Source organism: Canis aureus, chromosome 10 (genome assembly GCF_053574225.1).
Source record: "Canis aureus isolate CA01 chromosome 10, VMU_Caureus_v.1.0, whole genome shotgun sequence".
NCBI classification, from domain to species: Eukaryota; Metazoa; Chordata; class Mammalia; order Carnivora; family Canidae; genus Canis; species Canis aureus.
Genome location: NC_135620.1, coordinates 24,241,935 through 24,269,219, shown reverse-complemented (window position 1 = coordinate 24,269,219; position 27,285 = coordinate 24,241,935). Strand labels below are relative to the sequence as shown.

General features: G+C 37.7%; 1 protein-coding gene across 2 annotated transcripts in view; it reads right to left on the bottom strand.

The window, feature by feature from the left end:
* Positions 1 to 27,285, bottom strand: part of SEC24A (SEC24 homolog A, COPII component) — a 63,344-nt gene that overhangs the window by 10,122 nt on the left and 25,937 nt on the right. For both annotated transcript variants that reach the window (XM_077911717.1, XM_077911718.1), the window contains exons 6-17: positions 26,898 to 27,070; positions 25,519 to 25,621; positions 23,326 to 23,452; positions 21,674 to 21,783; positions 19,764 to 19,876; positions 17,365 to 17,483; positions 11,467 to 11,522; positions 10,187 to 10,393; positions 8,660 to 8,780; positions 7,945 to 8,103; positions 4,725 to 4,898; positions 2,113 to 2,223 (exon numbers count right to left, since the gene is read on the bottom strand). In XM_077911717.1, the coding sequence (XP_077767843.1) occupies positions 2,113 to 2,223; positions 4,725 to 4,898; positions 7,945 to 8,103; positions 8,660 to 8,780; positions 10,187 to 10,393; positions 11,467 to 11,522; positions 17,365 to 17,483; positions 19,764 to 19,876; positions 21,674 to 21,783; positions 23,326 to 23,452; positions 25,519 to 25,621; positions 26,898 to 27,070 (1,573 nt within the window). The remainder of the gene's footprint in view (positions 1 to 2,112; positions 2,224 to 4,724; positions 4,899 to 7,944; positions 8,104 to 8,659; positions 8,781 to 10,186; positions 10,394 to 11,466; positions 11,523 to 17,364; positions 17,484 to 19,763; positions 19,877 to 21,673; positions 21,784 to 23,325; positions 23,453 to 25,518; positions 25,622 to 26,897; positions 27,071 to 27,285) is intronic.

The window sequence follows — 27,285 nt, the reverse complement described above, 5'->3', positions numbered from 1 at the left end:
TAACATAACTAACACCTGTTAAGCCAATTGTGAAAAAATTTTTAATCTACAAATATTACCTGAAACAGTTCTTATTGATGATAATAATGATCATACAATTACTAAAAAGCATTAGCTCAACAAAATATAAAGGCAGTGACTCTCAAATTCTTAGGTCACATCTTTAAACAGTGTATAAGACTTATATGGAGTTGGATTCCTTTTTTTTTATTTCAAGATTTTATTTATTTATTCATGAGAGACACACACAGAGAGAGAGAGGCAGAGACACAGGCAGAGGGAGAAGCAGGCTCCACGCAGGGAGCCTGATGCGGGACTTGATCCCAGGACTGCAGGATCATGCCTTGGGCCGAAGGCAGGTGCTAAACCGCTGAGCCACCCAGGGATCCCCTGGGGTTGGATTCTCTATCAGGCTTCAATAAAGAAAGAATTTCCCAATAGGAAATTCAAGAAAATGGGTGGTTATTCCTACTACAGGCAGGCAGATTTGAGTTTGAAGCAAATGGACCCCAATGGCATCTTTCCTGAAGGAGAAAAAAAATAAGAACCAAAATGATGTTGGACACCTGGATGGCTCATTAGTTGAGCATCTGCCTTTGGCTTAGGGCATGATCCCGGAGTCCTGGGATCAAGTCCCACATCAGGCTTCCTGCATGGAGCCTGCTTCTCCCTCTGCCATGTCTCTGCCTCTTTCTTTCTCTGTCTCTGAATGAATGAATGAATGAATGAATGAATGAATGAATAAAATCTTTAAAAACAAAACAAAAAAAACAAAATGATGATAAGTTCTATGTATGTAAAAAGGGGCCAAAAAAGAAAAAGAGGGATGCCTGAATGCCCCAGTGGTTAAGCATCTGCCTTTGGCTCAGGGCATGATCCTGGAATCCCAGGAGCAGGTCCCACATAGGGCTTCCTGCATAGAGCCTGCTTCTTCCTCTTCCTACATCTCCGCCTCTCTCACTCTGTGTCTCTCACGAATAAATAAAATAAAATATTTAAAAAAAGAAACTTTCCCTTTAGGGTTAAAACGAAAAAAAGGAAAATTTAAGGAGGCAACTCTATCTGATATGGAAATAAAGAGGTGAAGTTTGAAGTTATCAGTAAATTTTCTCCTAGCTCATGTGATCTGACCAAGGCTGCACATTTATGTGTGAGAGTAAACTGATCTTCTATCCTGAATTGCAAGTCTAAAGATCTTTTACAGTTCAAACTCTCTTGTAAATCCAAGTTACAGAGCTCATAAAATAGCTATTCACTACTAGCATTGAACATTAAGTAAAATATGGTTATTTAAGTCCATCATAGGCAGATTATGAGACAGAAAGTAGTTTAGTAGCTCCCTGAGGTCAGTGAGGGATGGAGGAGGAAGGAGGCCAGTAACTGCTGAGGTGCATGAGGTTCTTTTGGGATAATAAAAATGTTCTAAAATCAGATTGAGGTGATAGCCACACAATTCTATAAATATACTATAAATAGTAGGGTCATATACTTAAAATGGGTTATATGATATGGTAAACTATTTTTCAATAGTTGTTAAAAATTTTTTTTAAATGAGGTTACCGGGCAGCCCGGGTGGCTCAGCGGTTTAGCACACCGCCTTCAGCCCAGGGCCTGATCTTGGAGACCTGGGATCCAGTCCCACGTCAGGCTCCCTGCATGGAGCCTGCTTCTCCCTCTGTCTTGTGTGTCTCTCGTGAACAAATAAATAAAATATTAAAATAAATATATAAATAAATAAGGTTACCTACAACAGATCCTTTCATTCAAGTAGTTAGTTACTTAAGAGGTATACAGAAGATCCAAAACATTGAAATCTTTAAAGCTACATATTTATTTACTTATTTTTAAGATTTATTTATTTATTCAAGAGAGACACAGATTGAGAGGAGAGACAGAGACATAGGCAGAGGGAGAAGCAGGCTCCTTGCAAGGAGCCCGATGCGGGACTTGATCTCGGATCCAGGGATCATGACCTGAGCCAAAGGCAGGCACCCAACCAGGGAGCCATCCAGGCCCCCGTAAAGCTACGTATTCTAAGGAAAATAACACTATATGAGTTTTTCTAATGTTATTACTTGTGAAATATTTATAATAGCTGATAACAATTCTTACCCATATTGGCCAATAACCCTGAAATTGCTTGAACATCAGCTCCCAGAAAGACTTCATTCAGAGTTGAAACTACAGGCAAACACAAAGTATGAACTCGAATTCTTCTTTCACCTTTGGGGAAAACACATAAATGATAGTAAGGCACAACTCCATTAAAAAAACTCTTTTTTAAAAAATTTTATTTATTTATTCATGAGAGAGAGAGAGAGAGAGAAGCAGAGACACAGGCAGAGGGAGAAGCAGGCTCCATGCAGGGAGCCCGACATGGGACTTGATCCCCAGATCCCTAGACTCCAGGATCATGCCCTGGGCCGAAGGCAGGCACTAAACTGCTGAGCTACCCAGGCGTTCCATTAAAAAACTTATATTAAAGTCCCTTGGAAAAATCACTTCTTTTCAATTTAGAACCAAAAAGGGTTATTCAGTATGCAGAAATAATATCAAATATTTAATGAATAAAACTTTTAAGTTTCATCCCTTTTATTATTTGGCTACAAAATTATTTCTGTTTGGTGCACCTCAGATCAAGCCCCGCATAGGCATCCACACCTTCTTGCTCAGCAGGGAATCTGCCTCTTCCTCTCCAACTCTGCTCTTACCCACCCCCCACCCCACCCCACCCCACCCCCAACTTGAGCACACATGCCCGCTCTTTCTCTCAAAAATTCTTGTTGTTCAAGTTATTACTGAAAAGGGATAATTAAATGATGGTAACATACTACCTTCTTAATAATCTCTTTTCTGAACCTTTTGGTTACTTTATCTTTTTTCCTTTTTTTTTTAATTTATTTTTTATTTTTTATTTTTTTTATCTTTTTTCCTAATAAAAACTTTGAATATACATGCTACAACAACACTACTTCCACATGTGTTTTCGAGTCTGATTTGATATTTAAAGCCCAGAGAAATCTTACACTTTCTTCCTTAAACACAGAAAACAATTTTTTTTTTTTTAATTTATGATAGTCACACAGAGAGAGAGAGAGAGAGAGGCAGAGACATAGGCAGAGGGAGAAGCAGGCTCCATGCACTGGGAGCCCGACATGGGATTAGATCCTGGGTCTCCAGGATCGCGCCCTGGGCCAAAGGCAGGCGCCAAACCGCTGAGCCACCCAGGGATCCCCCAGAAAACAATTTTTAAAAGAGATCACTTAATATAGTATTTTCTTTTTGGTAATTACCAACAATAACAAAAACCAATATAGAAACAAAAATGAAAACTTTCTGGCAATCATCAAATATCAAATATTATGTCAATCTTTTAAAAATTTCTAAGCAGCAAGACCTTGAAAACTACTAAAAAAGAACAAGTAAAAAAACCTAGAAATGATACGCAATATACTCACAACCTACCTGTCTTGAGACATGAAGACTGATGAAAATGTACATATAAGGAGCTCATACATACTTTTTTTTTATTTTTTATTTTTTTTAAATTTTTATTTCTTTATGATAGTCACAGAGAGAGAGAGAGAGAGAGGCAGAGACACAGGCAGAGGGAGAAGCAGGCTCCATGCACTGGGAGCGCGACGTGGGATTCAATCCCGGGTCTCCAGGATCGCGCCCTGGGCCAAAGGCAGGCGCCAAACCGCTGCGCCACCCAGGGATCCCTCATACGTACTTTTTAAAAAATTTTTATTTATTTATTGAGAAAGAAGAGAGAGAGTGTGTACTCAAGCATGAGCAGTAGGAGGGACAGAGATAGAAGCAGACTTCACCCTGAGCAGGAAGCCAGACATAAGGTTCAACCCCAGGACCCCAGAATTATGACCTGAGTGGAAGGCAGAGGCTTAACCAAGTGAGCTACCCAGGCACCCCCAAATTACTTTTAAAAAGACTAAACAGTATCTGCAAAAAAGAGTAACATTGTTTAGAGTTTCTATTTGAGACAAGAACAGTGAGACCTGAAAGAAAACAGATACAATGTTTAGCCTAAGGGACGCCTGGGTGGCTTAGTTGGTTAAAAGTCAGCCTTCAGCTCAGGTCATAATCCCAGCATCCTGAGATGAGTCCCACATTGAGCTCCTTGCTCAGCGGGGTGCCTGCTTCTCTCTCTGAGTGCTATTCCTCCTGCTTGTGTGTACTCTCTGACAAATAAATACAATCTTAAAAAATAAAAGTTTAGCTTATCATAACAGCAACTAAACATAGAGACAGAGAGAGACACAAAGACACACAAAATCAGAGACTGAAATAAAAAGGGCCCTTGATAGGACCACAAAGTGGTACCTTTCTGAAAAACAATCTGGCAATACCAAGGTTTTTCTAAACAATCAGTCTGACACTAAGAAGACTCTCAGTAAATATCTGTTAAATAAAATGGTTAAGGAAAATAAATATGACACGTTTTAGCTTTACCAGGGATAGCAACAAAGATTTTAAGATTAGAAATACTCTTTTGGTTTAATAGACATGAGTATCTCCAAAAGAGGGGGTATTTATTATAAGCCAAAGAATACATGACCGAATCAAAAAACTTACCTTTGTTGCCACACACTGTATTTATAGTTAACAATACTGGATTGTAAACTTAGAAATCTGTTAAAAGTGTAGACCTCATGTTATCTGTCTTTGCCACGATAAAAACGAAATGATACAAAAAACACACTCACCTTTGCTGGATGTATACAAGAGTGCAGACTGAAAGGAAACCAACTGGGTGTCAGTAAGACTCTCTTCTACAGACATCTGTACTGCATACCCAGCATCTGGGTTTACATTAGGCAAAGACAGTAAGTCTGTTGACCGAACAAAGAAGTTCCCATGGAAAGTATGAATGGAAAGACCTAGAAGAGAAAACTTTATCAGAATGACTTATATAAACCTATATACAGATATGTATATTATATACTTATCCGATTGGCTGAGAGTAAATTTAAAATTTTAGATGTGAGGGACACCTTGGTGGCTTAGTTAAGCATCCGACTCAATTTCAGCTCAGCTCTTAATGTGAGACTTGTGAGTTCAAGACCCTCACAGGGCTCCACACTAGGTGTGGAGCCTACTTAAAAAAAAGTTTAGGTGTGATATTGTGACTTATAATAAGAAATATGTACTTTATTTTCACTCATTTCTGGCACAGAGCTCCTAAACTCTTAAAATTTCCTAAGTAACAAAAATCACCACAGTGTCTTTTGCTATGTTAATGGAGTGACTTTGGAAAGCACCTACATAACTAAAGGATAGGGGCTGGTTGGTTACCAGAGGACACAACCATATGAGTAGAAGGTTGGAAATTCCAGTCCAACCTCTTCCCCAACAATATCCTTCAGGGAGGAGAGATAAACTGGAGGTTCAATCAGTCATTAATGACCAATAATTTAATCACCCATGACTATGTAAAGAAGCCTTCATAAAAACCCAGTAGGTTGGGGACCTTTGGAAAGCTTCCAGATTGGTGAACAAATGGAGATATATGAAGAGTAATGCATTCAGAGAGAACATGGAAACTACACAAGCTCTATGGCTTTCTTTCCCCTTCTCTGTACCTTGCCTTTTACATCTCCTCTTCAATCTGGATGTTCCTGAATTTTATCCTTTTATTTTTTAAATTAATTTTTTAATTTAAATTCAATTTGCCAACATATAGTATAATACCCAGTGTTGGGATCCCTGGGTGGCACAGTGGTTTGGCGCCTGCCTTTGGCCCAGGGCGCGATCCTGGAGACCCGGGATCGAATCCCACGTCGGGCTCCCGGTGCATGGAGACTGCTTCTCACTCTGCCTGTGTCTCTGCCTCTCTCTCTCTCTGTGACTATCATAAATAAATTAAAAATAAAAAAATAAAAATAAAACACCCAGTGTTCATCCCATCAAGTGCCCTCCTTAGTGCCTGTCTGAATTTTATCCTTTTATAATAAACCAGTAACCTAGAAAATAAAATGTATCTCTGAGTTCTGTAAGCTTCTCTAGCAAATTAATTGAACCCAAGAAGGAGGTCGTGGGAGCCTCCAATCTATAGCCAGCCAATCAGATCACAAAAAGAAGCAGAAACAGAAAGCTACTGCGGTAACTAATTGGTTATGAGTGACACTACAAGTTGTTGGAGTGACAACCAACAAGTTGTTTGGAGATGTGACAACCTTAGAGAAGTGTTTGATACCTTACATAAGATATTACAAATGCTTTATTGTTAGTTGTTTCACTCAAACATTTTTTCTTTTTATTACAGTGATGGATAACAGAGAACTTCATTTGGCACACGGTTTGACCAACAGATTTCTTTTTTTTTTTTTTAATTTTTATTTATTTATGATAGTCAGAGAGAGAGAGAGAGAGGCAGAGACACAGGCAGAGGGAGAAGCAGGTTCCATGCACCGGGAGCCCGATGTGGGATTCGATCCGGGGTCTCCAGGATCGCGCCCTGGGCCAAAGGCAGGCGCCAAACCGCTGCGCCACCCAGGGATCCCTGACCAACAGATTTCAACATCTATCTAGTAGCCAGATCTGTGGATCCTTATCGTTGGATATCTTTCTATTGGCTAGCTATTTCATAAAATCTTTCCACTTCAAAAAAAATGATTGTTTTGCATCTTTTAAAGAACAACCTTATTTTAAAATCTGAATAAAGGGCAGCCCCGGTGGCGCAGCGGTTTAGAGCCACCTGCAGCCCAGGGCGTGATCCTGGAGACCCTGGATCGAGTCCCACTTCGGGCTCTCTGCGTGGAGCCTGCTTCTCCCTCTGCCTGTATCTCTGCCTCTCTCTCTCTCTCTCTCTCTGTCTCTATGAATAAATAAATAAAATCTTTAAAAAATAAAATAAAATAAAATCTGAATAAAAGAGTAGAACCAGATTGATAATGTAAAGGAATAAAATATCAAGAATTATTTCCCATTTTCCTAAGAAAATAGTTCTCATTTTAGCAGCCATAGGCATCTATCCTGAAAAACAAACTGGATTAAAGCATTCTGAAACTGTCAGACTATTTTCAAAGCAACACTGAGGCAAAGTGTCAGTAGTAGGACAGAATGAGAGATGCACAGATTAAAAGACCTGCTACTTCTAAAGATGAATGGTGGGAATGGTTGTACAACAATGAGAATATACTTAATGTCATTCAGTTGCATACTTAAAAATGGCTAACATGGTAAATTTTATATTAGGTGTATTTTACCACAACAAAAAAATAACTTTGAATAAAAAAGACATTTCACTATTATTGGGAATAAATGGAATAAAAATCATGCTTATTTAGTGGTGGGGGTGGAGGGAGATAGGATTTTAAAATGAGATATAATTCACATATCATAAAAAAATCACACATACAGTGTACAGTGCAGTGGCTTTCAGTACATTCAAAATAGTCCCTATTTTCTTTTGTTTCTTCTCTATTCTTTTTTTTTTTTTAAGTAGGCTCCACACCCAACGTGAGACTTGAACTCACAACCGTGAAATCAAGAGTTGCATGCGTTAGCAACTGAGCCAGCCAGGTACCCTGGCTCTACTCTTCTCTATTTTTTTTTTAATATTTTATTTTATTTATTCATGAGAGACAGACAGAGAGAGAGAGAGAGAGAGAGAGAAGAGACAATGGCTCCATGTAGGGAGCCTGAAGTGGGGACTCGATCCCAGGTTTCCAGGATCATGCCCTAGGCCGAAGGCAGTGCTAAACTGCTGAGCCACCTGGGCTGCCCCTCTATGCCTTTTTTTTCCCCCTCTACTCTTTTTTTTTTTTTCCCCCTCTACTCTTAATTGCATATTCCATCAGTTTAAGTAAAATATGTTAGAAGACCAAAACTTATGAAATAAGACTAGATAAAAATGCATATTTACTGGTATCAAAAGTAACATCTAGGTAAATGTAAAAAAAAAAAAAAAAATAGTGCCCCCACCTTTTGTGCACCGAATCCTCATGACTGCCTCAAAGCCAATCTTTCGAGTGAGGTATCTCTGTAGTTCCTTCTGTAATTTCTGCACTTGAACTGGGTTCTGCTGATGGTGGTAAGAAGGATAGTAATAGACGCTACCTGCTGAATACCGAGAAATACAACCTGGAAGAAACACACACTTCTTAAATTCTGCAATTAACTATTACTGCATGAAAAAAACTACTGGTTTTTGAATCCATCTTTCCTTAGCCTCTCAAAGTATAATCAAAAAAGAATTTTTATTCCTTTAAATAATAGTACAAAAATGTATCCATTACAAATGTTTAGAAATATATAAACATTTAGAAGAAAAAAAGGGTTTTTTTTTAAAGATTTTATTATTATTATTATTTATTCATGAGAGACAGAGAGAGGGGGGGGGCGGGGAGGGGGGGCAGAGACATAGGCAGAGGGAGAAGCAGGCTCCACACAGGGAGCTGATGTGGGACTCAATCCCGGGACTCCAGGATCACAGCACTGAAGGCAGGCGCTAAACTGCTGGGCCACCTAGGGATCCCCATAAATAAAGGTTTTTAATAGACTAACTTTCCCAAAGGAATAAAAATTCCAAAAAAAAAAAAAGGAATAAAAATTCCTTCACTTTGTCCTTTATTTAGAATATCATCATATAAATAGCTTCACATTCATTTGAGAAAAATAATCATGAGGAAGAACTCACCCAGAGAAGCCAAATCAGAATACTGTCCACTGAGAAGGAATAAGTCCACAGCAACCTGCTGACCAGAACAATCCAAGGCTAATTTCTTATAAAAGTCAGTGGATGGTGTCAAGTGAATTTCCTATTAATGATAAATTACATAAAGAAAAAAAATTTTAATTGTTAAATTGTCATAAAATTTTATTTTTTTATTTTTTTTAAGATTTGTTTTTATTTATTTATGATAGACATAGAGAGAGAGGCAGAGACACAGGCAGAGGGAGAAGCAGGCTCCATGCGGGAGCCCGACACGGGACTCGATCCTGGGACTCCAGGATCACGCCCTGGGCCAAAGGCAGGTGTGAAACCGCTGAGCCACCCAGGGATCCCCTTGTCATAAAATTTTAAAACCTATCTATATATACACCAAAATGTTAACAATTATTCTTGGGCATTCTAAAAATCCTTTATTTTATGTTCTTTTGGTTTTCTTAGTAAAAAACATACTACTTAAGAATTTTCTATTTTCGGGACACCTGGGTGGCTCAGTGGTTTAGAGTCCGCCTTCACGTCAGGGCATGACCCCGGGGTCCGGGATCAAGTTCTGCATTGGGCTCCTTGCGAGGAGTCTGATTCTCCCTCTGCCTATGTCTCTGCCTCTCACAAATAAATAAATTAAATCTTAAAAAAAAAAAATTTAAAGAATTTCTATTTTCTAGTTTTAAAAAGAAATACATCTATTATGCTAATTTCAATAATCTATTAAATACTTAGAATGCCAGAAACTGTTCTAAATAATTCATGTGTAGGGCAGCCCCGGTGGCTCAGAGGTTTAGCGCCACCTTCATTCAGGCCAGGGTGGGATCCTGGAGACCCAGAATCAAGTCCCACGTCAGGCTCCCTGCATGGAGCCTGCTTCTCCCTCTGCCTGTGTCTCTGCGTGTCTCTCTCTCTCTCTCATGAATAAATAAAATTTTTAAAAATAAATAAATAATAAATAAATAAATAATTCATGTGTGATATCTATTTAGTCCTTTGAACTACTATAAGAAGCAAGTCCTTTGAACTACTATCATTACTTTCACAGTATAAATAAACATAAGGAAACAGAAGGGTAAAGAAATTAACTAATTCTTCAAGCTCCTACATCTAAAAAGAAGTAGAATTTAGGCAGACTGACCCCAGGACTGACACTGTCATCATTAGAGCATACAGCAACTCTCATTATCTTTATGGCAGACTACTCATTAATGGTCATCCACATTCTACTTAGTTCCTAACAGGCATATTCTTTAGAATGCCAGGCTTTCTCATCAAAGGCAGGCTGCAATGCTAATGGCTTGCTAAGGTCCAAAAATAAGGTAAGACTGAATCAGGTGGAAAGTGTAATAAAATAAAAATTTTAACATCAGCAAAACATGCTTTATCTATTTCCTTATACTCCCTCCTCTCCACAACTGAAAAATAAATGAAAAACAAGCTTTTTGGTCAAAGGGACAGAGCAGAGTACCAGCATATATGGTAACATACACTTGATGACTTTCTAACCTTAGCAGATGACCTTTGGTTGGGCTCCTCTCGTGGTCTCAGGGCTCCTACTCCAAGAGTAGGAAGTTGTGTTTGAAAGACAGACATTCGACCACCAGTTGGGGACATCAGCTTAAAGGCAGCCTGAAGTGCAGGACCCAAGGCACTCTGGGTTTCCAGGGTCTTGGTGAACATTTGTGGCAAAGTTTTCAGTAAATCTTGAACAAGCTTGTAAAATAAAGCAAGAAAACTCAAAGGTATTAACAATTAAAAATTTTTTCCACAAAAAGTCAGTAACTAATACAGCAGACAAGACACTGAATCATGATGATGGTCAGAAAATCTACAGACAGTACAGTAAACAATGAAGTTGGTCAAATGACAAGAAAGCCATTTTAAGTCAACATCATAAATTGGCAAGCAAGACAAATCAAAATTGGGGCCTTACAGTTCTTGCACATGCAGTAGTCCAGCAAGACTATAAGTCCAAAATGTATCCAAAAGAACCATCACAGTTTAGAGATTTGTTTTCTTTTAATGCCATCAAACATGGCCTTCTCAATCACCTCTACACACTTTATTCTTTTCAGTTCCAAAGTGAGTTTAACTCTTCCCCTATTGAAAAGTCTAAGATAGCCAGTAAATTTGCCAACTAGTAATACCACTACAAATGAAAAACAACTACCTATTCAGGTTAGGTTTTATAAATAAAGAGAGTTAAAGGGAAAAAAAGTACTTCACACTATTGTGAAGTCACTGTTGCCAACAGCTGAGACCATAGACTTGCTAGTTAAAATGTTACCCCTACGGCATATATGCATGTACAGGGTAGACAACAACCCCCCTTCAGACACATTCTGTTCACCTCTCACTGTATTATGTCATGGCAATTTCCAGGCAGGTAATAAGTTTCTTCTGAACTGACCCCAATGACACTCTGTGAATCAGAAAAGCAAAGGGCACTGAAAGCAGCCTAGCTAAAGTGCTTCTATGTAGTGACCAGAAGCTAATCTGAGCAACCCTCCCAATTTCCCAAATGGCTGGCAAGGCAGGTTTCCTTTATGAAATAGGCTTATCTTCTACCCTATTATAAGTATCTTGCTACGTTAGACTTAAAAGCCATCTGTTCAAGGGTAAATTCAAGAGCTATTCATCTGATGAATTTTAACTAACAGCAAATATAAAATGTTACACATCTTAGAAATGTCTCAGAAAGAAACAAAACTTTACTTAAAGTATATTTGGAGAATATTTTCCTTCAGTATTTCAATTAAATATGTCAAATAAGAAAATTAACTTACCTCTTTACTTTCATTTAAATTTACTAATAAATTCTCTGGCATAGGTATAAAAACATCTGAAAAATAAATAAAAATTTTTTAAACAAAACTTAATTGCTAAAGATGCTCCAAACACTTAACACTGATGATAATAATTAACCACCCTCATAATTTAAAGAAAAGCAATCTCCTCTATTATATTTGGCACTGTTTAATTATGTTCAAAATGCCACCAAAGGAGCACTGATTTAGGTATTTGTTGCAACTTATGTGTTAGCATGTAAAAGGTAAATAGCCTCCTAATCAGAAAATACTGATCTGTAAGCACACAGTATGGATTTACACAAGTGCTCTGCTTCTTAGGTTAAAGACAACAATTTAGAATCCTACCTTCCATTCTTGCTTAGCCTTCAAAGCCAGCACTCTTGGCATTAAAAAAAAAAAATGTTGACTAAGATGACACACAAGAATGCTCTGTCTTGGGGCATCTGAGTGGCTCAGTGGTTAAGCATCTGCATTTGGCTCACGTCGTGATCCTGGAGTCCTGGGATCAAGTCCCACACATCAGGCTCCCTGCCGGGAGCCTGCTTCTCCCTCTGCCTATGTCTCTGCTTCTCTCTCTGTGTCTCTCATGAATAAATAAATAAAATCTTTAAAAAAAAAAAAAAGAAAAGAAAAGAATGCTGTGTCTTTATGAAAAAGTAATATAGCCCATGGGGCGCCTGGGTGGCTTAGTCAGTTAAGCCGTTAAGCATCTGTCTTCAGCTAAGGGCAGCCCACGTCAGACTCCCTTCTCAACAGGGAGCCAGCTTCTGCCTCTCCCTCTCCATCTCCCTCTGTGTGCTCATGCTCTCTCTCTCATAAATAATTTTTTTAAATATTTTTTATATTTATTTATATAGTTACAGAGAGAGAGAGAGAGAGGCAGAGGCATAGGCAGAGGGAGAAGCAGGCTCCATGCACTGGAAGCCCGATGTGGGATTCGATCCCGGGTCTCCAGGATCGCGCCCTGGGCCAAAGGCAGGCGCTAAACCGCTGCGCCACCCAGGGATCCCTCATAAATAATTTTTTAAAAAGTCATTAGCCCACCAATAGCTCTGTCATTCAAAAAGTACATACTCTCTCATAAAGAAGGCCCCATTAGTCCCTATACTTATGGAACTACAAAATCAAGTAAATCAGAAGATATGCTAACTGACCACTTCATATGAGCTCCTTTGGATTCAAATTTATTCTTACTTAGGAATTAAATTCTCTTCCTTTAAAAGGAACCAAACTATGGGTGGTGGTAAAGGATTACAAGAAGTCTCACTTACTACATCATGGTATTGTTTTTTGTTTTGTTAAATTGGCTCATTTTAATGTTTGTAAAAAAAAATACCCCCAAAATAAGTTGAAACATTTAATATCTACAGTGACTGTTTAGCTTTCTTCTGTTTCTTTCTTTAAAATTTAGATTTTCTTCTGTTTCTTTAAAATTAAAAATCATTTTGGGCAGCCTGGGTGGCTCAGCAGTTTAGTGCCGCCTTCAGTCCAAGGCATGATCCTAAAAAAAAAAAAAAAAAAAAAAAAAAAAAAAAAGGCATGATCCTGGAGACCAGGGATCTCCCACATTAGGCTTCCTGCATGGAGCCTGCTTCTCCCCCTGCCTGTGTGTCTCCCACTCTCTCTGTGTGTGTCTCTCATGAATAAATAAAATCTTTTTTAAAAATAATAAAAATAAAAAAACATTTTGGGGTAATTTGGGTGGCACAGCTGGTTAGGTGTATGACTCTTGGTTTCTACTCAGGTCGTGATCTCAGGGTAGTAAGATCAAGCCCCATGTTGGGCTCCACACTTAGCATGGAGTCTGCCTAAGACTTGCTCTCCCCTGCCCCTTCTCCTCCATGCACGAAAGCTCTCTCTCTAAAATAAATCTTTAGGGATGCCTGGGTGGCTCAGCAGTTGAGTGCCTGCCTTTGGCTCAGGGCATGATCCCAGATTCCTGGATTCGAGTCCCACATCAGACTCCTTGCATGCAGCCTGCTTCTCCCTCTGCCTGTGTCTCTGCCTCTCTCTCTCTCTGTCTCTCATGAATAAATAAATAAAATCTTTTAAAAAGTAAAAAAAATAAATCTTTAAAAAATTAAAATAAAAAATCTTTAATAAAAGTTTTATTGAGGGATGCCTGGGTGGCTCAGTGGTTTAGCACCTGCCTTCGGCCCAGGGCATGATCCTGGAGACCCAGGATCAAGTCCCACATCAGGTTCCCTGCAAGGAGCCTGCTTCTCCCTCTGCCTATGTCTCTGCCTCTCTCTCTGGGTCTCTCATGAATAAATAAAAATCTTTAAAAAAAAAAAAGTTTTATTGAGATAGAATTCACATACCATAGAATTCACCCTTGTAGAAGATAACAATTCAGTGATTTTTTAAAAAAATGTATTCACAGAATTGGACAACCATCACCACTAATTCCAGATCCATCTCATTATCCCAAAAAGAAACCCCATGTGAATTAGCAGTCATTCTTCATATCCCTGCCAACTCCCCCACAGCACTAGGCAGCCACCAGTCTATCTCTGGATTTGCCTATGCTGGACATTTCATAATTTTTAAAATATTTTATTTATTTATTTTAGAGAGAAAGGGAGCATACACCATAGGGGTGAGGGGTGGGGAGCAAAGTGAGAGGCAGAGAATCCCAAGCACCCCCAAGATCATTATCTGAGATGAAACCAACAGTCCAATAGCTAATAAATAGACTCTTGATTTCGGCACAGAATGTAGTCACACGGTCATGATTTTGGAGTCATGAGATCAATCCCCACATCGAGCTCTGCACTCAGTGAGGAGTCTGTTTAGGATTCTCTCTCCCTCTTCCCTTCTCCCCACCCACCACAGGAGTGCACATACTCTCCCTCTCCGAAAGGTATAATCTAAAGAGTCACACAGTATGAGGCACTTTGTGACTGGCTTCTGACACTCAGCATAATGTTTTTATGATTCATCCATGTTGTGTAGCACCTATCAGTACTTTATTCTTTTATGTTGACAAATAAGATTTCATTGTATGGATACACCTTTTGTTCATCCATTCATCAAATAATGGGCATTAGGGTTTTGGCTATGTTGGTATGAACATGCGTATGCATATTTTTTTTTAATAATACATTAGATTTTTTAAAATAATTATTTTAAAAAATATTTTATTTATTTATTCATGAGAGACACACAGAGAGAGGCAGAGACACAGGCAGAGGGAGAAGCAGGCTCCATGCAGGGAGCCCGATGTGGGACTCGATCTGGGGTCTCCAGGATCACACCCTGGGCTGAAGGTGGCACTAAACCGCTGAGCCACCCGGGCTGCCCTCGTATGCATATTTTCTTGAGTATGTTGTACATGCTGAGTAGAATTGCTAGGTCATATGGTAACCTAACTTCTGGAGGAAGTGGCAGACTGTTTTCCATAGTGGCCGCAACATTTCCCATCCCAACTAGCAGTGTATGGGGGTTCCAATTTCTCCACTTTCTTGCAAATACTTCACTTGTTACTGTCTTTTTAAAAATATTTTTAAAATATTTAATAGACACAGAGAGAGAGACAGAGACAGAGACACAGAGGGAGAAGCAGGCCTCATGCAGGGAGCCCGACATGGGACTCCACCCCGGGTCTCCAGGATCACACCCTGGGCTGAAGGCGGCGTAAACTGCTGAGCCACCTGGGCTGCCCCTACTGTTTTTTTTTTTTTTAAACCCCCACTATGTGACATCCAGCAAGGGACTTTTCATCTATCACCTTATGTATAAAACTGAGAGGATGGACTGCATCAGTGAATTCACAATTTGGCCAATCATCAGAATCACCTGTTCAGTGATTTCATTTTATGCAAAGTAAGTATTTCGGTGAATAGGTTAGAGAATGAATGAGTAACTTGGTGATTTGTTGTGAGATGTAAAATAATCAAGACAAAAGGGGGCTCTCCTCAACTACTGCCCTTTAAAGATGTACATTGAATCCTCACTATTTGTGGATTCCATATTTGCCAGTTTGCCTACTCACAAAAACTTATTTTTAACTCCCAAACCAACACTCGGGCTACTTCCATGGATGTTCAGAAACATGCTCAGGACAGCAAAACAATTTGAGTTTTGAATTTGAGAATTTTCTAATTAGTCTCGTCGTTTTCATTTTTATTTCCCTGGTAACTTAGGATATGGAGTATCTTTTCAAGTGCTTATCAGCCAACTGTTTATAGAAAATATTGAATACTGTGCATTGAGTAAAGACATGTCTATTCAAATCATTTACCCACTTTTTAATTAAGTTGTCTTTTTGGTTAGCTAGAGAATTTCTTTATATAATCTAGATATAAATTCCTGATCAGATATAGGATTTGCAAATATTTTCTCTCGTCCTGTGGATTGTTTTTACTTTTTTGATGGTGAAACACAAAAGTTTTTAATTTGGGGGCACCTGTGTGGCTCAGTCAGTTAAACGGCCAAGTCTTGATTTCATGAGGGTCATGAGATCAAGCCCCAAGGCGGGCTCTACACTCAGTGCAAAGTCAGCTTGAGATTTTCTCCCTGTCCCTCTGCCCCTCCCTCTGCTTATGTGCCCTCACTCTCTCTCTAAAATAAATAAACCTTTAAAAAATTATTTTTTTAAATTTTGAAGAAACCAAGTTTATCTATTTTCCTTTTTTTAAAGGTAATTCTACATCCAACGTCGGGCTCAAATTCAAGACTGCAAGATCAAGAGTTGGATGCTCTACTGATAGAGCTAGCCGGGAGCAGCTATTTTTTCTTTTGTTATGCTTTTGGTGTTAGAGCTAAGAAATCACAACCTAATCCAAGGTCACAAATATTTTCTTTTACTTTCTTCTAACAGTTTTAATTTCACATTCCAGTCTATGATTCATTTTGAGTTAATTTTTCTTAACTGTGGTAAAACACACTTAATATAGAAAATTTACTGCCTTAATTTTTATCTTTCATTTTTTGAAAAATTGATTTTTAAATAAGCTCTACACCCAATGTGAGGCCCCAGCCTCAAAGGCCTCCTTGCCTTTTTAATATGCTAAGGGCCCAACTTCATTCTTTTGCAAGTTTACTTTTCCCAGAATCATTTGTTGAAAAGACTGGCTTCTCCCCATTGAATGGTCTTGATATCCTTGTCAAAAATCAAGTCAGCACAGGGACGTCTGGATGGCTCAGTTGGTTAAGTGTTGGACTGTTGATTTTAGTTCAGGTCATGATTTCAGGGTCATGGGATCAAGCCCTGCATCAGGCCTTGCACTGGGCACCAAGCCTCCTTGAGATTCTTTTCTCCTTATGGCACCCCCGCCCCCACTCATGTGTGTGTGCTCACTTTCTCTCTCAAAAAAACAAAATCAGTTCAGCATATATGTGAGTTTTTTTTTTTTAAGACTATCTTTATTTATTTGAGAGAAAGACAAAAATAGTCACAGACATTGAGAGAGAGCACAAGTTGGGGAGAAGAGGGCGAAGCAGGCTTGATCCCCGGACCCTGGGATCATGACTTGAGCCAAGGCAAATGTTTAATCGAATAAGCCACCCATGCACCCCGTATTCCATTATTCTTAACATGTCTATCCTCAGATATTTTTTGAACGAATGAACGAGAAGGGAAAAAGTAACCTACATTTAATCTGAGTTTGAACATTAACTTGTTTTTGTTTGCCTCAGAATTAACTTTATCTCCATTACTATTTCCTTTTCTGTAAAATGAGGGATTGGAGTAGAGGACTTTTACAATTTCAATAAGCTTATGATTTTATACTCAAGATCTTTTCCCTCAATATATTAGAGTCATATCATACACACCATACATACATATATCATAATGTCAAATACTCATGCTACATTTCTAAAACTGAAAATTCCTAAGGCATTTCAATAATTTAAGTATATACTACATACCTTCGATATCTGAAACGATTAGCATCTGAGGTTGAGAGAGACCTTCTTGAAGACTGTAGAAGTGGATTGTACTATCAAATGTAATGAAGCCAATTTTTGTCCTAGTGTTGCCAGGAAGCCTACAAACAAATTCAGAGAAGTATTGTATCGAGTTGTTTTGTTTTGTTTTGTTTTTTAAGATTTTATTTATTTATTCATGAGAGACACAAAGAGAGAGCCAGAGACACAGACAGAGGGGGAAGCAGGATCCCTATGGGGAGCCTGATGCGGGACTCAATCCCAGGACCCCAGGATCATGACCTGAGCCAAAGGCAGACAATCACTGAGCCACCCAGGCATCCCTGCATCAAGTTTCCCATATACATACATATATAAAAATATCTGTGAAAAGTTAACATACAAAGAACTACTTTTGTATTATAGAAATTGTCCCAAGTAAATGTTTAATCCACCTTATGTGCATGAAACATACCCTACCCAAAGTGAAAACACTATGCATAAGCCAAACAATCAACAAAACCCTGCAATAATACAGCAATCCCAAACTCATTACACCTACAGAAAGTTATATCAGTCACATAGGAAATGGTATATAAAAAAATACTTTGAAATATATACAAACCTTTTCATGTTCTTTTTTTTTTTTAAGATTTTATTTATTTATTCATGAGAGACACACACAGAGAGAGAAAGGGGCAGAGACACAGGCAGAGGGAGGAGCAGGCTCCACGCAGGGAGCCCGACGTGGGACTCGATCCAGGAACTCCAGGATCACACCCTGGGCCGAAGGCAGGCGCTAAACTGCTGGGCCACTGGGGCTGCCCCCTTTTGGTGTTCTTGTAGTGAAAACTTTGTAGATGATTTTATCAAAAATATTTCCAAAAATTACCATTTAGCAACTCTAAAATATTATCTATCTCTCTGTCTATTTTTAAGTGGGCTCCATTCACTACCCTGAGATCAACACCTTAGTTGAGATCAGGGATTGGACACTTAACCAACTGAGCCACCCAGGCACCCCTAAAATAAAATATAAATTAAGGTACTGCACATCTGTTCTTATGTTGTTCATCTTAAGAAGAGCAGCAAAAGTGTCTTAAATAACTTAAATATGTGGACCTACAGTTTCTTAAGGAGAGATAAACTAGTTTTCATTCTTGTTGTACATTAAAAATACAAATGCTGGCAAGAACAAGAAGGCTCCTTTCGCCCAGGTAAGGGACTTAGTCCATTTCTGGTAAGTTCTGGCTCTTCACATTCTTCCATACCACACAAGAGCACATATTTCATTACAGAAAAGTCATACTAGCTTTTACAGGTTACACTAAGTATCTAAGAACCATTTAAAGTATAAATATTTTGGGACGCCTGGGTGGCTCAGTGGTTGGGCGTCTGTCTTTGGCTGAGGGCATGATCCCAGAGTCCCGGGATGGAGTCCTGCATCGAGTTCCCCACAAAGAGCCTGCTTCTCCCTCTGCCTTATATCTCTGCTTCTCTCTGTGTGTCTCTAATGAATAAATAAAATCTTAGAAAAAAAAAGTATAGATATTTTTAAAACTTAATAGATATGACAATTAAATGCAATGTGTACACACTGTTTGGATTCTTATTTTAACAAATCTGTAATAAAGACATTTCTGACACAAATAAAACCAAAAATTGAACCAGGTATTAAGTCATATTATGGAATTATTGCCAATTTTGTTTGGTGTGATACTTGTATTTTTAGGCTTAAAAATAATCACAAGTAAGAGGTATATGCTGACTGAGAATTGAGTTAAAATACTCAAGGGGAAAAAAGTGTGTATGGGAGGGATTAGATGAAACAAAAACAGATGAACACTAAAAATGTTGAAGTTGAGGGATGGGTACCTGGAAGTCTACTATGTTCTATTTATTACATGTTTGAAGTTTTTCCCTAATAAAAAGTTATAAATAAAAAAATAAATTTGTTTATTACATGTTTATTACATGTTATTACATGTTATTACATGTTTATTACATGTTTGAAGTTTTTCCCTAATAAAAAGTTATAAATAAAAAAATAAATTTGTTTCTCAGAGAATGAGCCCTGAAACAAACCAATTTATTTATTTATTTAATTTTTATTTATTTATGATAGTCACACAGAGAGAGAGAGAGAGGCAGAGACACAGGCAGAGGGAGAAGCAGGCTCCATGCACCGGGAGCCCGACGTGGGACTCGATCCCAGGTCTCCAGGATCGCACCCTGGGCCAAAGGCAGGCGCCAAACCGCTGCACCACCCAGGGATCCCCTGAAACAAACCAATTTAAATGGACTTTTATAACACAATATACAGCTGTTTTTGTATTTTGAAACTATTTATTCATTTTGCAAACACTGTTAGTTTCAAATTTAAACTGAATTAAGATACTTACAAATCCAGATTGTCTAACAAACTCTGGCAAACTGAATTCAAGTATCCTGTTTCAACTGCATTATGAGATACATCAAATACAAAGAGGTACACTGGAGGTTGAGGTGGTCTTAACTGAAGAAAAAAAAGATCTCGTTAAATACATTATCAGGATTAAATCTAAATTTACCATTTCTCCAATCCACCTACAGCAAAACAATAAACATTATTTATAGATTAAATGGAGACAATAATAAACAATAATGGATTCAGAAAATAAAACAGAAAATAACAGGAGTTTTTTACAGGCAAAACTATCTTACATTGTTCTCAGATGCAAAGTTAGAAAAAGAAAAGTGAAGATGTGACTGCCTTAAGTCAGAAGAGTTTTTCTCTAGGACAAGGAGAGAAAATGTAATCAGAGAGCTTCTGGGAATATTAGCAATGATCAATTTCTGTCCTGCATGGTGCTAACACAGGTGTTTATAATCATCTAGTAACCTACACATTTATGATTTATAGACTTTTCCATATGTACACTATATTTCACAATTTAAGGAAATTGCAACTGTAAAAGTGACAAATCAAGTTAGCCTGAGCTGGTTCCTTAACTAACACATTTTATACAAGATCCATAAAAATGTACAACTATATATTTTTTTAATTTATTTTTATTGGTGTTCAATTTACCAACATACAGAATAACCCCCAGTGCCCGTCACCCATTCACTCCCACCCCCCGCCCTCCTCCCCTTCTACCACCCCTAGTTCGTTTCCCAGAGTTAGCAGTCTTTACGTTCTGTCTCTCTTTCTGATATTTCCCACACATTTCTTCTCCCTTCCCTTATATTCCCTTTCACTATTATTTATATTCCCCAAATGAATGAGAACATATAATGTTTGTCCTTCTCCGACTGACTTACTTCACTCAGCTACAACTATATTTTAAAATTCTAAACTCAAAGAATTGTTCTCCAATTCAATAAAAAGCATCAAATAACCACAATGAGAACTGGGCATGGAGTGTACTTTCTAATTTTTTTTTGCACAGACCACTTGCCAAATTCAGAGCATCTGTCACCTAAGAGATAAATGAAGAAGGAGCAAAATATCTTGAAATAGGCAAGTTTACAAATTTAAAGGAAGTCAGTTCTGCAAAACTTGGGAGACAAGACACCTCAGGAGGCCAATACAAAAGAACAGATGCTTCTGATTTTCTGGCTTTAATTCAACAAAGAGACAGCTGCACTAGGAAAAACTATTACCAACCGTTGAAATATCACAAAACTGTGACTACAGTGTCTTCTACATTGAACTTTCTGTGGTGAAAAGAAAATGAACCTTCATAATTTCTATTTCCCATTGCCCAGACAGATATTACTCCATAAAAACATAAGATAAAATAAAATATATAAAGTTGAGGTTATGTCTTATCTTCACATTCCCTCTATTAAGAGGCAACTATGGTATGGTGAAAGAGTAACCAAACCAAAAGGCATAGATTTTTACCCAAGATCTCCCAACTTGCTTTGTAAAATGTAAAGTGCCAGTTAAACATTAGGCATAATTATTTTTTTTTAAATGCAAGACCTCAGATACTCAACATAAAATTTTTTTTTTTAATTTATTTATGATAGTCACACAGAGAGAGAGAGAGAGAGAGAGAGAGAGAGGCAGAGACATAGGCAGAGGGAGAAGCAGGCTCCATGCACCGGGAGCCCGACGTGGGACTCGATCCTGGGTCTCCAAGATCACGCCCTGGGCCAAAGGCAGGCGCTAAACCACTGCGCCACCCAGGGATCCCTCAACATAAAATTTTGTTAAAGAATGCTACAATGTTTTATTTAAGGCTCAGTGTTAAAATAAATAAATAAATAAATAAATAAATCTCAGTGTTAAATAAATATGTTATATAAAAAAATAAAAGCTTACCATGTATTCTGAAGGAGCCATAAACTCAATTGTAGCATTCTGAACTTCAGGCCTTCTATGAGGTTCTCCATAAACTCTGGTCAAAGGGTTGTACATGAATTCCTCAGGAACTGTAAGTTAACAATATACAATGATAAAACTGAAAGGATTAAGTATTATATTATCTTGCACTTAGCTGTTTTCTTAATTTGAGCATTTATAGATAAGTCAATACAGACTAAATATTAAGGGATAAATATACTTTGTTTTTGAGTTCTGCTTTTATAGCCACAATCACAGTGATTTTTCTTTTTCTATCTTCTAATATGCTATCTTAATTCTTGCTAATACTGCTTTCCTGAAACAGCTTGAAAGGATAAAAACTCATTAAATACCAATTATTATCTTAAACATGAGACTAAATTTTGTCTTAAATTTCGTAATGGTACACTTGACATGAAATGTATAGACTCTGGCTGCCCCTACACAAAGCGATGGTGAAAATACTTTATAAGCTAAAGCTAAAGCCTAACAGTTCTGTGAATTCCATTAATTAATGAGGTCTTTATGGAACATCAGTTGCCTACCACTTATAATACAATACACTAGTGCTCAAAGAATATTTTCTAAATTATCATTACATTTGTCTTCCCACTAACTGTTTAGAAATTCAAATTCCTGTATATGTTGAAGGGTAATCCATAGTTCATGAAATGTTCTGGGCTGCATACTAAAGTAACTTCTATCTTTATTATAATTTTATAACATTATAATTTTATTTCACATACTGAAGCACATATACATAAGATTTTAAAGGCATACCAAACATCATACATACATTTTCTAAATTATTAGAGAGTAAAAATAATGTTCTTACTCTTCGCTTACTTTACTCCTAAAAAACTTAAGAATGTTTTTTAAAAATCTCTTAAATTTCCCATTTCCCAATGCTTAATGAAATTTTCTTCCAAACAGAGACCCAGTTTTCTTTTTTTAATTTTTTTTTTAAAAAGTTCTATGTACAACATGGGGCTTGAACTTACTACCGCAAGAACAAGAGTCACATGCTCCACTGACTAAGCCAGCCAGGTATCCCAGAAACCTAATTTTCAATATTAATATCAGTATACCCTTTTTCCTCTCTAATCCTGATAAAATGTTATTGTTTAGTTGATACTCCTTAAACATAGACTGTAAACAGCTCTGAAAGAGATATCTTCTCCTTCAATTACTGAAAAAACTACATTCAACTAACCTTCTAGCACTGCCCACCTCCCTTCATACAGCAGTGAATGAAGCAGCTATTCTGTGGACTTACTTTCTTTTACTCTAGAGGAAAGGCATGGGACAATTTCTAAATAAAAATATTTCTTAAATTATAGGCTTAAATAATACCATGAAATATGCCATTTATTATATACCCAATATAATAATGTGAAAAAGTGGTATCAAATATTACTACATTCTTTGCTCAAAAAGTATAAATGTGTGTGTGTATACACACACACACACACACACACACACAGAAAAGTTAACAGAAGTTATATCTGAATGGAAGGACTACAGGTAAGTAAGACAGAGTATTGTTTGTTTGGATTTTAACTTCACATTTGTGGTATCTGCTTTTCCCTAAAACGCAAAGTGAAATTTGTAAATATTTAAAAAAAACATACCATCATTGACTCGGTAACATAAGTTACACTTCCATCTCCTTTGATCAAGAAAGTTGACAAAAGGGTTGATATATGTCCTACAGGAGCGGCATCTCACAATTGTACTGGAGGTCACCACAGGCAATTGCTAAAAAAACAAAACTAATTTTTTAAAGGCAGTGATCATCATGTCTAAAGGCCAAACATTAAACCATACCTCCCAAGTAACTTCTGAAATACTGTAATTTTGGAGAAAAAAACAAAGGGTAAAAGGATGTGTTCAAATTGTCCCATACAAAAAATTATGTAGCTAAAATGTACTGATTTTTAAAACTACTCTTTTTCTCCAGGAACATTCTCATTTAATCTTGCCTTTTAAAAAGCATTTATTTTCTCCTTAAATATTTATATTCTAAGACCAATGAAATGACCAAGTAAATTATTAGAAATTTTCTTCAAGTTACATTAAGAGGCTTACTAAGTTTGAATAAAAGAACTGTCACAAAGTAAGGTAAGGATAAATTATATTTAAATATTGAATTAAACTCTGCTGTTATACTTCTATTTAAAGTTTATCCTGGGGCACCTGGGTGGCTCAGTTAGTTAAGTGTCTGCCTCTGGCTCAGGTCATGATCTCAGGATCCTAGGATGGGGCCTCACAAGCTCCCTGCTCAGTAGGGGAATCTGCTTCTTCCTCTGCCCCTGCCCCTGCTTGTGTTCTCTCTCTTGTTCACTCTCTCTCTCTCAAATAAAATAATAAATTAATTAATTAATTAAAGTTTATCCTTCACATTAAAAGTTCTCAAATCTTTTTTTTTTAATTTTTATTTATTTATGATAGTCACACAGAGAGAGAGAGAGAGAGAGGCAGAGACATAGGCAGAGGGAGAAGCAGGCTCCATGCACCGGGAGCCCGACGTGGGATTCGATCCCGGGTCTCCAGGATCGCACCCTGGGCCAAAGGCAGGCGCTAAACCGCCGCACCACCCAGGGATCCCAAAAGTTCTCAAATCTTAATATAAATTTGTTTTGGGATAGCCACTTCACTTATGTAATGATCCTCTCAAAAGTAAGTCAAGGTCCCAGAGCCTATGACAAAAGTAGAAGGGCTTCTTTGTTCTTCCCATGTGAGCAGAGGGAACGGCTTCCCAAAGAAACATACTTAATCCAAGAATGGCAGAAGTGGGAGACTGGGTACAGTATTTTTTTTTTAATATTTTATTTAATTTCAGAGACAGAGTGAACAAGAGAGAGAAAATGAGAGAAAGCACACATGAGCAGGGGGAGGTGTAGAGAGATAGGGAAGCAGACCAGACTCTCTACCCCTGTGGGGACAGGGAGCCCAAGGCAGGGCTCGATCCTTGGACTCTGCGATCATGACCTGAGCTGAAGGCAAATGCTAAACCAACTGAGCCACCAGGCACCCCCTGGGTAAAGTATTTTATTTTATTTTTAGTTATTTATACATTTATTTTTTAAGATTTTATTCATTATTCATGAGAGAGAGAGAGAGAGGCAGAGACACAGCCAGTGGGAGAAGCAGGTGCCCTGCGGGGAGCCCCATAACAGCCTTGATCCCAGGCTGCTGGGATCACGACCTGAGCCAAAGGCAGACACTCCACCACTGAGCTTCCTAGGCACCCTGGGTAAAGTATTTTATTTTATTTTTTAAAAGATTTTATTTTATTTTATTTTATGTTTTTAAAGATTTTATTTTTATTTTATTTTTTAAAATATTTTATTTATTCATGAGATATTTTATTTATATTTGAGAGAGAGACAGAGACAGAGATAGCGACAAAAAGCACAAGTGGGGATGAAAAGAAGCAGGCTTCCTGCCAAGCAAGGAGCCCAATACTGGGCTCCATCCCGGGACTCTGGGATTATGACCTGAGCTGAAGGCAGACGCGTAACCATCTAAGCCACCCAGGCACCCCAATTTATAACTTTTTAAAATAGCATGGTTTATTTTTTTTCATTGCCTTTATTCTATTCAGTACCTCTTGAGTTTTTCAAAAATAGGCTTATTTTGCCTAATTTTGAAGTGTTTGGTAATAAAGGTGATGGCCAAATTAGAAATAAAGGAACTTGTCAATGGTCAAATTCCTAAAGATTGCTCAGAAATTCTATATGTGATTCTTGCACTACTATAGAAAATTCCTCACCATCAAAATAATTTTGCATTAGACATTTACTTTCATTAGTGAAACATACCACTAGGTCTTTGAAAGGATGAAGCAGCAGTCCCAAAGGAAGTTTGGCTTTATTCAGTAAGGCCTGAGTCTGAGGAATGCTAGTCAGCGTGCATCGAAATAACCTATACCAAAGGAAAAATCATGTATCAAAATAAATTTTTTTCTTTTTAAAAATCATGTGTCAGTTGTTGCTATGATTATTTCTGGACCAAAGAAAGTGGTGAAAGGTACACATTTTAACAGTGGATCAAATTACAAAGAAACATTTCAATTATCCCTCTCAAATTTTATCCAATTAAATATTTATGTCCTACTCAGAAAGAGAGGCAGTATAATTAGTTGCAACCCAGTTGTATAATAGAACCAAAATAAAATATCTTCTTGGCTTGGCTTATTCATAAAAGACAATCTGGACTAACATATGACATACTTTTCTTTATATAAATCTAAATTACGCTGGAATTACAAGGTGATGACAATGTGCAAGTGCAAATTTAAGTTTATTACCAAAAAGATCAGTTTTGTTGAAGGTTCTAAAAAGACCGTTTAAGAATAACAAAATTAAGTATATCAGAGAGTTATCACCACATACATTTAAAAAAAATTTTTTTAAAGATTTTTATTTATTCATTCATAGAGACACAGAGAGAGAGAGGCAGAGACACAGGCAGAGGGAGAAGCAGGCTCCACGCAGAGAGCCCAACGAGGAACTCGATCCAGGGTCTCCAGGATCATGCCCTGGGCTGCAGGCGGCGCTAAACTGCTGTGCCACCGGGGCTGCCCTCACCACATACATTTAAACTAATGATCCACTTTAAGGGACAAAAAAAGTATTATGTTTGTTATGAAAAATAATTTAAAATGAGAGCAATAAAGGATTATATAGAATCAAATCCCCATACTTTGTTTTTTTTTTTGTTTTTTTAATTTTTTATTTATTTATGATAGTCACACAGAGAGAGAGAGAGAGAGGCAGAGACACAGGCAGAGGGAAAAGCAGGCTCCATGCACCGGGAGCCCGACGTGGGATTCGATCCCGGGTCTCCAGGATCACGCCCTGGGCCAAAGGCAGGCGCCAAACCGCTGCGCCACCCAGGGATCCCAAATCCCCATACTTTGGACTTTAAAATATTGTATTCACCGCAATGATAATGAGATGTCATAGTCCCATTAAAGCTCATAATAGCAATTATCAGCTTAGAAATTACAACCTTATTTCTTGAGCTAGAACATTTCAAATATCAAGTAAGCAATTAACAGAGTTCTTTTTTCTACATGAAAAGTTATTTTCATAAATTAAAGTTTGTACAGTTTATTCCTAATACATGAAGCCCCCAAAATCCAAAATTTCTAGGATAAAATATCATACTTAAGAAGAAATGCTATTTGAAGCCTTACTCTGGGTTACAATTGAGTTTCTGGATATCTTCATGCAAATTTGGAACAGGAGGCTGCAAAGGTGTTGATGGAAGCATGTTTCTTTCTTGAAGAAGATTGATAACTCTTAGCCCCTCTGGATGTAGACTTAATCCACTCATGCTTGCAGTTAAATGATTAGCACCTAAGGGAGTCTAAAAATACAAAATTTCAAAGTAACTAGACTTTATAATGTTTTCAGTTGAAAAGAGAAGTATAAGGACTTGGTTACTGGATTTCACTCTAAATAACAAAGCCAATCTAGATATCCTGGTCAATCTTTTTGGTTCTGGGGATATGTAATAAAACATAAGTCTTATGAAATAACCACTATCCTAATTGGTTAGAAGTATTAATTACACCTTCCTAA